Genomic DNA, 15,436 nt, shown 5'->3' with positions numbered 1-15,436 from the left:
TCTAGCCGAAGGATCCCAAAGTGCTTTTCAAAGAGTTATATAATAACAGAGAGAGATCACTTCCAATTGAAACTGCAGGAAAAATTTAGGAAGACAAAATGTAATTGCTAGAGTTTGAATTTGGCTAAAACACTTAAACCCCTACAGTTGCAAAAAGTCCCATGAAGTCTTTAATGACCATATGTGATTAGGACTTTATCTACACATTTGCACCTGCAGTAGCACAGTAACACCAGTCTGGGACACTTGTTAGTACTGACACAGGGGGAAGAATAGTCTGCGTCATAGCTGCATCATTGAGGTTGTAGGTTTCCTATCCACATTTTGGCCCTGTTTAGCTTATGAGATAAGAGATCACAGCGCCGGGAGGTATGGCTATAAGTCTATCCACATCAATGCTTCATTTTGGCATCAACCTGTTCTGCAAGAAAAATTAAATGATTTAAACAGCCAACATTCTAGGGATAAAATCGTGACCCTGTTGAAGTGAATGGGGCTCAGATTTCCCTCTAAACATTTAAAATAAAGTCAGCACATGTAAGAGGAATTGAATTTGAAAGCTCAAGGATAAACTGATAAACTTGAATGCAAACAAAGGACTACTTTGCAAAAGTATTTTCATAATCCTTGTGATTAGGATTGCTTATCAGAAGGAGGCTATGTTTCCAGATAAGTAACTAAAAGCAAGCCATTAAAATGTAAGGATGCAAAGCTTTCTGTCTCTAAAACTACTTCCATATAATGGTAATGATTTATACTTGCGTGAGGGTCTGTAAGCAGTGATAGGAAAAGTCTGGTATATCTAACGCGACCTGTTTCATATCTAACACACTTTAACATACCCATTGTTCTCTTTAATTATTGCAGCCAATTGATAGACAAACATGACTTATTTGCCCTTCTTTTTCCCTTTCTCTTTGAGAGAGGAGTTTATATTCCAGTTGGTATAACCTGTATGCAGAGGACCAGAAGAGATGGGTTATGGCAGAGAAAGGAACTAACAGGAGGGTGTAAGAAGGATACACCCATAGTCTCCTGTTGGTTGCTTTTTCTGCTACACCCCTCTCTGCTGGCACCATGTTGTTTGTGTCACAACCAAAAAAAAAAAAAAAAATTGCTGGGTAATGTTTCAGTGTAAGCCTACAGGTTCAGTTTATCAGGTTGTTCCATGGGGGCCTGTGGCAGTAGTGGGGTGAGTATTCAGAATGAATACAGCAACACATTCGGCAGTGATGGTGCATCATATTGTAACTCAGCATGGCGCTCTGCACCTATTTATTAACAATTTGCACTTGTAGGTGGTCTTCCATCTGAAGATCTCAAAGCACTATATGCTAGTGAATTTAACATCATGACACCCCAGCAAAATAGTGAATAAAGATGAATTAGTTTACATAATTTATCTAAACTCTCAAATGAGCCTTTTGACAAAACCCCTCACAAGAGTGTTTTAAGGAAACTTAATAACCAAAGTAATATTCAGTTCCAGTAATCAGAAACAGGTAAAGAGAAAGAAAATAAAGTGGGAAAACATGATCAATATTTTTCTTGGCCTAAGGTTAACTATGGAGTGCTCCACATTTTCATACTAGGACCAGTGTTGTTCAGTATAATTATTTATGGTCTGGGAATGGAAATGAACAGAAGTGGCAATATTTTACATGACATAATTATTTAGGTCAATCAAGACTAGAGAAGACTCTGAGGAAGCTCAGAGGGAACCTAACCAAATGACCACATGATCACACATGAAATTCAATGGTGACAAAATCAAAATAATGTAAAGTAGAAGGAATAATTTTCAACTACTTGTACATATTCAAAATATACTGTAACTATCCAGGAAAAAGTGGAGAGCTCAAAGAAAACCAATTAATGTGTTGAGATGGCCAAAAATCAAACATAGTGCTAGCATACCTAAAGAACAGAAGAGAAAATGCTAAAAATGTTTAGTCATATAATGGCGTGCTCTGACCTTAAATACTATGTTGAATTCTGGTCACATTGTCTCAAAACAAAACAAAAAAGCAGAAATAGAGAGGGTTCAAAGCCAGGTGACAGAAATGATTAGAGACATGGAAAGACTTCTGTATGAGGGGAGAGAGAAAAGGTTGGAACAATTTAGCGAGGCTATGAGTGTGTATAAACATAAATAGTATAGAGATGGGAAATAAGACACTCCTATTTATTCTTTCTTCAAATACAAATAAAAGCCCAAGAAGACATTCAATGAAATTGAAAGGCAAAAAAAAAAAAAAAAAAAAAAAATTAAATTGACCACAAGAAATGCTTTTTATGCATAATAAGCCTGTGAAACTCCTTGCTACAGTTAATGCCAGAGACGAACAAAGGGGGCTGTGTTGGGGCTGAGGCTCTGGCCCAGGACAGTTTTTCTCTGGATAAGTGTGATTGCTTAGACCAGTGTTTCCCAAACTTGGGACGCTGCTTGTGTAGGGAAAGCCGCTGGCGGGCCGGGCCGGTTTGTTTACCTGCTCTGTCCGCAGGTCCGGCTGATCACTGCTCCCACTGGCCGCGGTTCACAGCTCCAGGCCAATGGGAGCTGCGGGAAGCGGCGGCAAGTACGTCCCTCGGCCCGTGCCGCTTCCCGCAGCCCCCATTGGCCTGGAGCGGTGAACCGTGGCCACTGGGAGCTGCGATCGGCCGAACCTGCGGACGTAGCAGGTAAACAAACCGGTCCGGCCCGCCAGCGGCTTTCCCTGAACAAGCGGTGGACCGGCTTTGAGAACCACTGTCTTACACAACATTATTTTTAGATAAAAACAACGAGGAGTCCGGTGGCATCTTAAAGACTAGTAGATTTATTTGGGCATAAGCTTTCATGGGTAAAAAACCACTTCTTCCGATGCAGGTAAATATCATGACAGCAGTGTATGAGGTGCAGTGAGTTTGTCAGGCTTACTAAGAGTTGCTGGCATGCAGCAGTTGAACCACCAATGGGCCTCTGTGCCACTCACTTACTCACTCCCCACCTAACCTCTTCCTGCCCTATCTCGTCGTCTGTCTTAACATTTGGTAGTCTATAAACAGTTTTTGTGTCTTGGGGAAGTAAGAAATTGTAAAACTATGGGGGTTTAATGCTATCAGTGGCTAATACTTTTGATGTCCAACATTGCGGTACTTGGGTCAGTCTGACAAGTGCTTGTAATGTCAGAGTACTGTATTGTGTTCCTTAATATGGTGTGGGTTGGGCCAAGTTTTTTCAAACATTTCTTGGATTATATTGTCGTTAGGAAAAAAGTGATATTCCTTAGATTGGTGGGACAGATTTTGAGACACACAGATCCTTTTGGTCATGAAGTATTTTGTTTTTATGGTGATGATGATGATATTGTATAAGTTTCAGAGTAGCAGCCGTGTTAGTCTGTATCCGCAAAAAGAACAGGAGTACTTGTGGCACCTTAGAGACTAACAAATTTATTAGAGCATAAGCTTTCGTGGACTACAGCCCACTTCTTCGGATGCATATACTGATATTGTATAAGTTATTGGAGAAACACTTTTTATTCATAGTGTTATTTGTAGAGTGCATTATACATTTATAAGGGTCTGCACCATAGCAGCTATCATTCAGAGGGGCCTGTTCTACAACTATTGTTTACTGAGTGAAATGCTTACTATCATGAATCCTTTCATGGAGAACTATGCCTGGTAATGTTTGCAGGATTAGGCTGTATGTTAGATAACGAAACGAAGACAATAAGCCGCGGTAAATAGTCAGGAAAGTGTGTGCGTGTGGGGGGGAATAATGGAACGGGAATAGGAAACACAGCTCTTTGAAGAGCCTTGTTCATCTAGGGAAGCAGATGTTATGAACTGGTACTGTCTTTAACAACAACATTTTGAATGTGACAGGTTTGTGTGCGAGAGAGCAAGCGAGAGTCAGCAAAGCAGAAGGTGCTGGATAAAGATGAATTTGAATTTCAATAGTGTTATTTTATGGCATTGCCTACAAACATGTTTGGCCTGGTAATTCTAAATGATGTAATGTTGGAAGTGGAGGCCCTATGACCGTGAATGGCCAACCGTGTTTGAAGGGGGAAGGTTTCTAAATGAGAACTGTCAACAAAAGCAAGCTCAGTATGGCCTCCTATGGTTAAAGCATTGCACTGGGATTTGAAATCTGGTCTCAGTTGCTGGATTTGCCATGGACTTCCCTGTGTCCTTTGGCAAGTAATTTAGGGCCAGATTTATTTATATTGCTCCTCCCCACAAGTGCAGCATGCTTGCTTCTCCCCTTGATTTCAGCTGGAGCTGTGGGCACTTACCTTGCTAGAAAACAGGATCCCTGGCCTCTCTGTGCCTCAGTTCCCCACTGTTGAGATGTGGATAATTCTTCCTACCTCACAGAGGTGCCATGGAAGATATATTCATTTAGGCTTGATCTAAACACTGTTTTTGTACCTGTATAGCTATCTGGGTTAAGGGTGTGACTTTTTTTTTTTTTTACCGAAATAATGGCACAGCCATTAGTGGAAACAGTTTTATACCAGTACAAAAGTGCCATATACCAGTATAGTTTATTCTCTTTCCTGTATGGGAATAGCTATACTGGTATAAGTACCTTTACACCGATTTAACACAAAAGCAGTATTGCCACTCCCAAAATGCTCACAAACCACAAATTAGGGTCCCCCCCAAAATCAAAGGATTAGGTTAAAAATCATGAGATTTTAAAAAACCAGAACAAAACAGGATTCTTTTTATATTCCTTCTGACTGATAATTCGTTTTATTTTAGCTGGTGGTAGAGTTTTGAAAATGTACAGTAAAATTGTACAAATGTGGTTTCAAAAGTGTTTTCCTGTGTTCCAACCAGGTCTGATATTTGTCCTGCCTGACATTTTTACAAAAATCTAATCCTCCCTGTGCAATTTATTAAGCTCCTTTCACATATAGGGGCCTTACAAATGTCCAGTATATTTGGTCGCTGTTTTCTCAGGATGTGGTAAACGCCTTTCTCGCCCCCGCCTCCCCCCCCCCCCGACTCATGGGCAAACAATGCTTGCACACACATAAGTTGTTTGTTTCCACAATGACCTGCTCCGAAAGGAAACCACTTTCCTGCTTGATTACTTGGAATATCACTTATATAGCGAAAGCAAATCCTCCCAAAGGAGTTGCACTACAAGAATAATTGTGAAGCATTTGATACCAGTAAGTGTCTCAGCCATTAAGTGCCTAATCCAAAGCTCATTGAAATCAGTGGAAATCTTTCCAAAGACTTCAACAGCAAAGGATGAGACCCTAAGAGAATTACATGTACTTGAAGGTAGCTTCTTTGTTCCCTTTGTGTGCAAATCAGCTTTGGAACTGATGGAGCATTCAGTGCAATTTTTAAAGTCTGCCCAGGAAAGTGTGTTTGGGGATTCTTTTTTCTTTTTGAGTCAGGTTGTTTGGATATCTATTTCTGAGATTGCATGCTATTAATGCTGTAGTCAATAAGATTTGTATTGATTTAGCTCATTTTTATTAATTGTTTATATTACATTAATACCCAGAGGGCCAATTTGGGATCATGGTCCAGTTGTGCTAATCACTACAGCGAGGAAAACACAGTCCCTGTCTAAAAAGAACAACGATATGGAGGGAGAGTGACAACCTTAAAATCTATCGATGAGAAAGATTGTATAAGTATATTATGAGGTCAGCAGGGACCCATATGGTCATCTAGTCTGACCTCCTGTATAACACAGGCTAAAGAACCCCACCCAATAATTTCTGCATCAAGCCCATAACTTCTAATTGAGCGATGGATTCTAGAAAGACATCTAGGCTGGACTTTTATATACATTTTCTAACTTTTTAAAGTTTTATTATTTCCTCAAAAATATCAGCATGCCTCAACTGTCCTTTGGCCTTACTGCATCAACGTTGTCCGACTGCGTGTCGGCACCACAGCAGAAATGGGTCTGGAAGGGAGAATAGTAGCCTTATGCCTCAGTGAGCGCTGCATGCATGAGGGGTGGGATCGAACGATGTTCAAAGGTGTTTGTGGGAGGAGCTGACAAGTAAGCGACTGAGGCTGGCGTCATTGGCGGAGAAGAGGAAACAGGGTGAGGGGCAAGGCGATGCAATAAGGGCCATATCCAAAGCCTATTGAAGTCCACAGAAAGAGTCCAACTAACTTCAGGCAACTTTGCACCAGCCTGCGGGAGACAAGGAGTGGATATGTAGGGAGGGGCAGAGTTTAAAATGTGGATTGGTGGCTTGTTAACCAGCAGCTGGCTGGTTAAATTAAGTATATTTATCTCATTTCTACAGTTGAAAGCCATAGCTTAGTTTGTAAAGAAGTGTATGCAGAGATGGGTTCCCTAAGTATGTTGGCTTCAGTTATTAAATGCTCTGTGGCCAAACTAGTTGTGTTCCACCTCACAACTGTTCTGAAGTCCATTAAAACGTTTTTCTCCCTTAGTCCTCTCAGAGGGTCTGGTTTTGGCCATTCTAAATGAAATTAAAAAGTATTTCTGATGTCACTAGTCTCTCTGATATCAGTGGGTCTATTCTGGGGGCCTCCTGATTCAGTGGATGCACTATACCAGGAAGTTGTGATGGAGAGCGAGCCCACCACACGCTCACCCTGCAACAGTGGCTCCTGTCCTACAGAGCTGGGCCTGACTCCTCAATCTGAGCCTAGTGATATGGTGCACGGGGTCACAAATGCCAATCACTCAGATTTGGCCTCACCACCTCTCCATCGTGATGGAGGAATATGTACTGATGTTCGTCCATCGTTATCGATGAAGACCTCAACAACTCATTCTTTCGATGACCGGGCTCTGTGCGTCCGAAGATGACTGATCAGTCTGATTCGGGCGTGGAACGTCCTGTCACACGTTGGGCAGACATGTAATGGCACTGTCGATGATGTATGAGCAGCTCTGGACTTGCGCAGCTCATGCTTTTTTTCAGCCTCAGCAATATGCCTCGCCTCAGAGGTATTACTGCCTGTGTGAATGAGGCTGCGCCATGCTGGACGGTTCAGTGCGAAGGTTTCCCATGTGGCGGTGTTGATCTCGAAGGACTTCAAAGAGGTCTTCAGCGTGGCCTTGAACCGCTTCTTTTGTCCTTCATGGGAGCGCTTTCCCTGAGTGAGTTCTCCGTAGAAGAGCTGTTTAGGAATGCGTTCGTCTGACATTCTCACGACGTGTCCGGCCCACCTGGTCTGGGCTCTCACCAGCAATGTGTGAACTGATGGCAGACTGGCTCTAGGCACTTTGTCCTGCCATCTGATTTTTAGAAGCTTTCGCAGACAGGAAATGTGGAAGTGATTGAGCCTTCGTGCATGACTCCGATAGACAGTCCACGTCTCGCAGGCGTACAGTAGAGTTGGAAGCACCACTGCTTGGTAAACCTTCAGCTTTGTTGGTAGGCTGATCCCTCGACGTTCCCAAACGTTGGAGCACAATTGGCCAAATGCAGAGCTGGCTTTAGCAATTCTGCAGTTTACTTCAGCATCGATTGACACTGCTCGGGAAAGGGTACTGCCCAGGTACGTGAAGTGGTCCACTGTCTGAAGTCTCTGTCCATTTACAGTGATGGACGGTTCTGAGTACGGAGCGTGGGGAGCTGGTTGGTGCATAACCTCAGTCTTCTTGATGTTAATGGTGAGACCGAAGTTGTTGCATGCAGTTGAAAACTTGTCCATATTGGCTTGCATTTCTGGCTCTGTACTAGCATTCAGAGCACAATCATCGGCAAAGAGAAAGTCTCGAAGTACAGTTTCCTTCACCTTGGTGATGGCACGCAGTCACCTCAGATTGAATAGTTTCCCGTCAGTTCTATACTTCAGGCCTACTCCTTCAGTGCAGTGTTGAAAGGCATCAGTCAGAGTGGCAGAGAATATCATGCTGAACAAAGTGGGTGCTAAAACACACCCTTGCTTGACGCCGTTGGTGACTGGGAAGGCCTCAGATGTTTCACCGTCATCCAGGACACGAGCCATCAGACCGTGATGAAATTGACATACCATTTGTATAAATCTGTCTGGACAGCCAAATTTCGACATGATCCTCCACAGGCCCTGGCGACTGACAGAGTCAAATGCTTTCGTGAGGTCCACAAAAGTTGTGTAGAGTTCACGATTCTGCTCTTGACATTTCTCCTGTAGCTGACACATAGCAAAGATCATGTCACTAGTCCCACGTCCTTTGTGGAAGCCACACTGTGATTCTGGCAGTAAGCCCTTCTCCAGGTGAGTGATCAATCGGTTCAACAGAACCTGTGCAAGAACTTTCCCCGCTGTAGAAAACAGCGAGATTCCACGGTGATTGTTGCATACCTGGCGATTGCCCTTCCTCTTATAGAGGTGCAAGATGGACGCGTCTCTAAATTCTTGTGGAATGGTTTCCTGCTTCCAGAAGGACTGAAACAGCTCAGTGAGTTTCCGTAGCAGCACGGGTCCACCGACTTTGTACACCTCTGCTGGTATGGCATCTGACCCTGGAGCTTTGCCACTTGACAGCTGATTGATAGCTTTCTTCACTTCGTCCTCTTCTGGTGAAGCATCCATGGAGTCATTGACTGCAACCTGGGGCAGCTTGTCAGTGGCCTCATCATTGATGACTGAGGGGCAATTGAGAATTGCTTCAAAGTGTTCAGCCCATAGCATTCACCTCTCCATCGTGATGGAGGAATATGTACTACTTGCATGAAGAAGGGTCTGCAGGATCTATGGCTGGGGGATACGTGTTTGAACAAGTTTTACTTTGTGTATGTGTGTGTAGATTAAAGTATGTCTCTTTAATCGAATTCAGATGGTATTTTACAAATCCATGCTTTCCTTGCCTTCAAGCACCTTGCATTTATAGCTCTTGCTGGGCTAAACCTTCAAAGTGGTCTCCTCCAAAGAATAATTCTGTCTTGTAGTGGTGTGTTTCTGTGGGGAGGGAGGGACTTCCAGGGACAATAATGAGTGCAGAGAATTCAGGGACAATAATGTGTGCAGAGCATGTTATTAGCTGTGCATCAATTGAAGCCTGGATTACTAGATTCTTAGCTGTTGCTTGAGCCATCACTGTTCACTCCACCTTGACTGAGTGGCAGTCCTCAGTGTTCTGTTTATGAGTTGGTATACTGGGATGCCCAAGAATTTGCTGAAAGTTTTAGATAGGATGTGCAGGAGATACTCTCGCCAGAGCTATCCTTTGTGGTCAACATATCTGAAGTACTGTTCCACGCTGAAGTGTCAGTAGAAGAGATTTTAGAACAAATTGATACATTAAACAGGAATAAGTCGTCAGACCAGATAGTATTCACCCAAAAGTTCTGAAGGAACTCAAATATGACATTGCAGAGCTACTATGTGTAGTATGTAACCTGTTGTACAAACAAACCTCTGTACCAGATGACTGGAAACTAGCTAATATAATACCAATTTTAAAAAGGGCTCTAGAGGTGATCCTGGCAATTACAGGCCGGTAAACCCAACTTCAGTACTGGGAAAATTGGTAGAAACAATAGTAAAGAACAGAATTACCAGATACGTAGATATCCATGATTTATTGGGGAAGAGTCAACATGGCTTTTGTAAAGGAAAATCATGCTTTACCAATCTGAGAATTCTTTGAGGGTGTCAACAAGCATGTGGATAAGGGTGATCCAGTCAACATAGAGTACTTGGCTTTCCAGAAAGCCTTTGACAAGCTCCTTCACCAAAGGCTCTTAAGGAAACTAAGTAATCATGGGATAAGAGGGAAGATCCTCTCATGGATCATTAACTAGTTAAAAGATAGGAAACAAATGGTGAAGCCAGGAGGAGAAGACAGGGATGGATCATTCCAACTGCCCTGTTCTGTACACTACCCCTGAAGCTTTGGTACTGGCCATTGTCAGAGACAGGATACTGGGCTAGACAGACCATTGGTTTGACCCAGTATGGCATTGCTTATGTTCTTTCAGGCAGGAAAGTGTGCAAAGAAGGTATACTAGCATTGTAATTTTTTTCTCATGAAAACATTTCCATGAGTAATCTTTGTTTACAATGTATACTAAGCCAATCACTCTTCCAGATTACAGTAACTCTAGTAGTTGTCAAGTTGAATATTTTAATTCATAAAGTTTGATAACCCACAATATCTGGTTTCAGTTGGGGAAAGAGTGGAAATCGTCCACTTCTGATGATCCTAAAGGAAATGGGCCTCACATAATCTTTACTATCATTCCTTAGTGTAGGGCACACTTTCTACTGCTAATTCCCTCCCTAATAATGCAGCGTGCTTTCCTCTTGTTAGAAATGGACTGAAGGTGTGTGGTTGAGACATCATGTGTCATAATCCACAACTGCTGTTCACTTTAATGATTTAGCTTTCATTCTTCTCACATTCTTTTTAGTCACCCTATGAATTACTGAAGTCATTTAAAACCAACAATGCCAAGGAGCTTGTGACATCCCCGTTGCAGCTATGGATTTGGATAGATCCTCTGTCTGGGGATCCCTGAAACAGAAGACCAGGCCTTTGTTACAAAACTTCAACATAAAGAGGATAAAGAAAAGCTCTAGAAAAATGGTGGATAGAAGGCAAAGGCATTCCTTGGACCGACGCCTCAGCGTATCTGTGCCTGACATACTGGAGAGTGAGTCTTTCACAGACGAAGAAACTACTTATTCAGGTTTGCAGGCCTTGTCCACCTATATCCCCAGCACTCTTTCCAGCTCGGTCATGTCTCTCAAGAGCAGCAGCACTTCTTTGAAAATGGCAGGAGAGGACCTGCAATGGAGACAGCAGGAGGCTGTGCACACGGAAATCAACATTATTGAAACAGAAACGGAAGTCATGTGTGGATCAGAACCCAGACGGAAATCCAACATTGACCTCTTTGCATTGCTGCAGAGAGCACGCCTGAGTGGTGATCTGACAGAAGAAATGACTGAGGTAAGGGGCTTTTGGATAAGCAAGGATAAGTAATCATGTCAGAGTTTGCATTCTGTCCTTATCTGACTTGGTTATGAAGGAAGGAGAAAGGTTAAAAATTTTTTAGGTCAGTAAAAAATTATCTTATGTAACTTGTGAATAAATCCTATTACACAATTTCCCTTTCATATACTGGAAAGCTCTAAATGCTACATTGGAACATTGTTCTATTATCTGGCTTTAGCAAGTGCACAATACTTTTAAAGGCAAATTTTTGAAGGTTCTCAAAAGAATGATCCCTTGATTCAAAAGCATTTGAAGGCTTCTGACCTTCAAAATATGTTGCTCTCTGAAACTTTTGGTGTAATACTTTCTTTGTTATCATAATATACTGGTTTAATCAGATAGCAAAGATCCACCCAAACTAGATTGAATAGTAGAGTGGGAGGGAGAGCGGGGTAAGCTCTGCCTGAAATATCTGTTAAGTGAAATAACTTGATGGAGTACAGTGAACTTGTTAGATCCTGCTCAGGAATTTCATTCAGGTTTTCATTACAGGATGATCAATCTGGTTAAAAGCACAGACAAAAGAGTTTTCTAACGCTCCCATTTAATACTCATGGAAATGAGAGCCTACCACTGACTGCAGTCAGGCACAGTACTGGCAGGAGGCATGTGAACTTTGTCAATGTAGCTCTGCTTGGGTTATTCAGTCCTGACTTGCCTCACCGCCTCCCTATCCTGAGAGGGGCAAGACAGTGGAATTGCATGGCAGATTTGTAATATGGACAGCAATCCGTGAGTAGAGTTGGTTGTCAAAAATATTATAAAATTTCATTTAGTTGAAGCTCAAATAATGACAGATTCCTAGATTGAGAGGCCAGAAGGGACAATTGTGATCATTTAGTTCAGTGGTCGGCAACATTCGGCCCGCGGCTCGCCAGAGTGGGCCAGTTTTATTTACCTGCTGACGCGGCAGGTTCGGCCGATCGCGGCCCCCACTGGCCGCGGTTCGCCGTCCCGGGCCAATGGGGGTGGCGAGAAGCGGTGCGGGCGAGGGATGTGCTGGCCACGGCTTCTCACCGCCCCCATTGGCCCGGGACGGCGAACCAGTGGGGGCCGCAATCGGCCGAACCTGCCGCGTTAGCCGCTAAATAAAACTGGCCGGCCCGCCAGGACACTTACCCTGGGGAGCTGCGTGCCGAACGTTGCCGACCCCTGATTTAGTTTGACCTCCTATATAGCACAGGCCATAGAACTTCCCCAAATAAATTCCTAGAGTAGATCTTTTAGTAAAACATCCAATCTTGATTTAAAAGATGTAAGTGATGGAGAACTCTCACGATCCTTGGTAAATTGTTCCAATGGTTCATGACTCTCACTGTTAAAAATGTATGTCTCATTTCCAGTCTGAATTTGTTTAGCTTCAATTTCCAGCCATTGGATCATGTTATATCTTTCTCTGCTAGATTGAAGAGCCTATTATTAAATATTTGTTCCCTATGTAGACAGTAATCAAGGCTTTGTCTACGCTAGCACTTTTGTCTGTAAATCTTTTTTTAGTCAGGGATGTGAGACAAACACCCCCTGACCGACATTAAGTTTCACTGACAAAAGCACAGGTGTGGACAGCGCTATGTCAGCGGGACATGCTTTCCCGCTGACATAGCTACTGCCACTCGTTGGGGGTGGTTTAATTATGCCAGTGGGAGAGCTCTCTCCCATTGGCATAGAGCGGTTACATGGGAGATCTTACAGCGGCGCAGCTGCAAGCAGTACAGCTGTGCTGCTGTAAGATCTGTAGTGTAGACATAGCCCAAGTCAGCCCTTAACCGTCTCCTTGTTAAGGTAAATAAATTGATCTCTTTGAGTCTATCACTAAGGCATGTTTCTAATTCTGTCATCATTCGCATGGCTCTTCTCTGAATCCTCTGCACTTGCACAGAGAGTTAATAGTTTCAACAACGTTTTTGTCAGTAAGGATTTTGTGTGTGTGTTGCAACCAACCAACCCTGGAGCCTGGTGGTTGGAATACTGGACTGGTATGGGGGAGATGCAGGTTCAAGTCCTTGCTTTGCCTGTTGCTGAGTGGGTTGAAGAACTTGGCTCTCAATCAGCCAGAACAGGGACTTGAACCTGGGTCTTTCACATCCCCAAGCAGAGCCTTCTCCCCGGAACCCTTTTCCAGAATTGAAAAGCTCAACTTGTGATCCAAAAATGGATCAACACAATTCCATTTTTATGAAAACATTCAAAAGGTTTATTTTAGTTCCAACACAGAATGAGATGTTATTTTGAAATCACAAAAGTTGCTGCAAAACAGAATTGTTATCCTCCGGTCAGCTCTATTCATGAGGGACTGTGCTGAAAAGTGACCCTACTCACCTGTGTCTGAAACCGGGTCTGAGCCCAAATCTGTGAAGGTGAGATAAGACAAAGGGATTCAGTTAAAGAAAATTAGCACAGGAGATGAGAGTAGAGAGGAAGGCAGGGCAGACTGTGTGCTTAAGGCAAATTGTGTAGAAACAAAAATATTTCCTGTTCTAAACACAAGAACATAGAGGAACCCTAAAATATGCCATCATCTAGTTGCCTCTTTTTGCATGTAGGTGAGTGATGGAAGCAAATGTTACTTGGGAACTTATAGGAAACCAGACAAGTGGAGAATTGGGCATGAAATGACAATTTTGCATGTTGTCTAAAAAGAGGATTTTTAAAAATTTGATTTGTAAGGCAAATTCTGCCCCTCATTTCTGTGGTAGCTCATAGACTCATAGACTTTAAGGTCAGAAGGGACCATTATGATCATCTAGTCTGACCTCCCGCATAATGCAGGCCACAAAGCCGTCCCAACCCTTTCCCTTGACTCTGCTGTTGAAGTCCCCAAATCCTGTGGTTTAGAGACTTCAATTAGCAGAGAGTCCTCCAGCTAGCGATCCCTGCCCCATGCTGTGGCTTCTGTGGCAACTGACTAAATGCAGCTGGCTCTGTGTGGGAGGACTCTTGTGTAGATTTTCAAGCTTGCTCCCTGTGTGGAACACACAGTCACTGTGTGCCAGAAAGCTGGAGGTCGGGTTAGAAGATTTGCTGCTATGCAGATCCCCTCCATCTCCCACTTACAGAAGGAAGGAGCTGGGTCCACAGAGGCTGTTGCAGCCTTGCACAACATACTGCTGAGTGCTGGCCATGAAGTAGCTCCATGATCTCTGTGTGTCATGGAGGGAGGACTCCTCCCTGCCCCTGACACTGGAAGCACTGCTCAGTTCAATGTTTAAGCCAGGGGTTGGCAACATTCGGCACGCGGCTCGCCAGGGTAAGCACCCTGGCGGGCCGGGCCAGTTTTATTTACCTGCTGACGCGGCAGGTTCGGCAGATCGCGGCCCCCACTGGCCGCGGTTCGCCGTCCCGGGCCAATGGGGGTGGCGAGAAGCCGCAGCCAGCACATCGCTCGCCTGCGCCACTTCTCGCCGCCCCCATTGGCCCAGGATGGAGAACCGCGGCCAGTGGGGGCCGCGATCGGCCGAACCTGCCGCGTCATGCCCAATTCTCCACTTGTCTGGTTTCCTACAAGTTCCCAAGTAACATTTGCTTCCATCACTCATCTACATGCAAAAAGAGGCAACTAGATGATGGCATATTTTAGGGTTCCTCTATGTTCTTGTGTTCAGAACAGGAAATTGGGGCTGTAGGAAGCGACGGCCAGCACATCCCTCGGCCCGCGCTGCTTCCTGCAGCCCCCTTTGGCCTGGAGCGATGAACCAGGGCCAGTGGGAGCCGCGATCGGCCAAACCTGCGGACGCGGCAGGTAAACAAACCGGCACGGCCCGCCAGGGGGCTTATCCTGGCAGGCTGTGTGCCAAAGGTTGCTGATCCCTGCCTTGGACAATACCTGCCAGTCTAACTTAGAGCAGCCCACACTTATGCTGGGGACCAAACTCACTCTTTTGCAGCAGCCCTAAGTCTCAATGGGTCCGAAGATAACATACAGCCACCTTCCTCCCACTTCCCAGTCCTGCTCCAGACACCATTTCCCTGGACCCAAGAACTGGGGCCTAGAAGTCTCTAACCTGGTTTCATCATCTGCACCATCACTTAACTGTGATACCTAAACTGCTGTTTCTGGTAAGGATGACCTCAAACAGTTCTGATGCTCTCCATCACACCCTAGTGCTTTGATGCAGTACCTGTCCATGCTGTCATTGCTGTACAGCCTGCCCTTTTTTGGTAGCAGGGCTGGAAACTCCTCCCCTCTTCACAAGACCTTGCTGCTCTTGACCACCTCTTTATGGATGAGGTACTGAATAGTCCCATTTTCTTGTTCATGTCCAAATCCATTAATTGGGTTAGTCACTGTATAGACACCAGAGAAGCGTTTTATAGCCATGTGTGTCTCTTTACAAAATGTGTTATTAGTACTACTTACTGCCTATTCCATTGTTGTCCCCCTGCACCATTTACGCTCTGCTTTCTTTTGAGCCAAAGTGATATTTGATGTCCACAGTGAGCTTCAAATAGAGCGAAGAAACCAGGGGCATACCTGTGTCTTGCTAAACAGGTGCCTCCAAT

General features: G+C 44.1%; 1 protein-coding gene across 4 annotated transcripts in view; it reads left to right on the top strand.

The window, feature by feature from the left end:
* MCTP2 (multiple C2 and transmembrane domain containing 2) overlaps nt 1–15,436 on the top strand; it is a 168,957-nt gene that overhangs the window by 21,363 nt on the left and 132,158 nt on the right. For 2 of the 4 annotated variants that reach the window (XM_065559228.1, XM_005294860.5), the window contains exon 2: nt 10,350–10,891. The exons of the other annotated variants lie outside the window; for them this stretch is intronic. Coding sequence is in view for 1 of the 2 variants with exons in the window: in XM_005294860.5 (XP_005294917.2) it covers nt 10,421–10,891 (471 nt within the window). In the remaining variant the exon portion in view is untranslated. The remainder of the gene's footprint in view (nt 1–10,349; nt 10,892–15,436) is intronic. 4 annotated transcript variants of the gene reach the window in all.

This window comes from Chrysemys picta, chromosome 10 (genome assembly GCF_011386835.1).
Source record: "Chrysemys picta bellii isolate R12L10 chromosome 10, ASM1138683v2, whole genome shotgun sequence".
Taxonomy (NCBI): Eukaryota; Metazoa; Chordata; order Testudines; family Emydidae; genus Chrysemys; species Chrysemys picta.
This window is presented reverse-complemented; position numbering and strand designations above follow the sequence as displayed.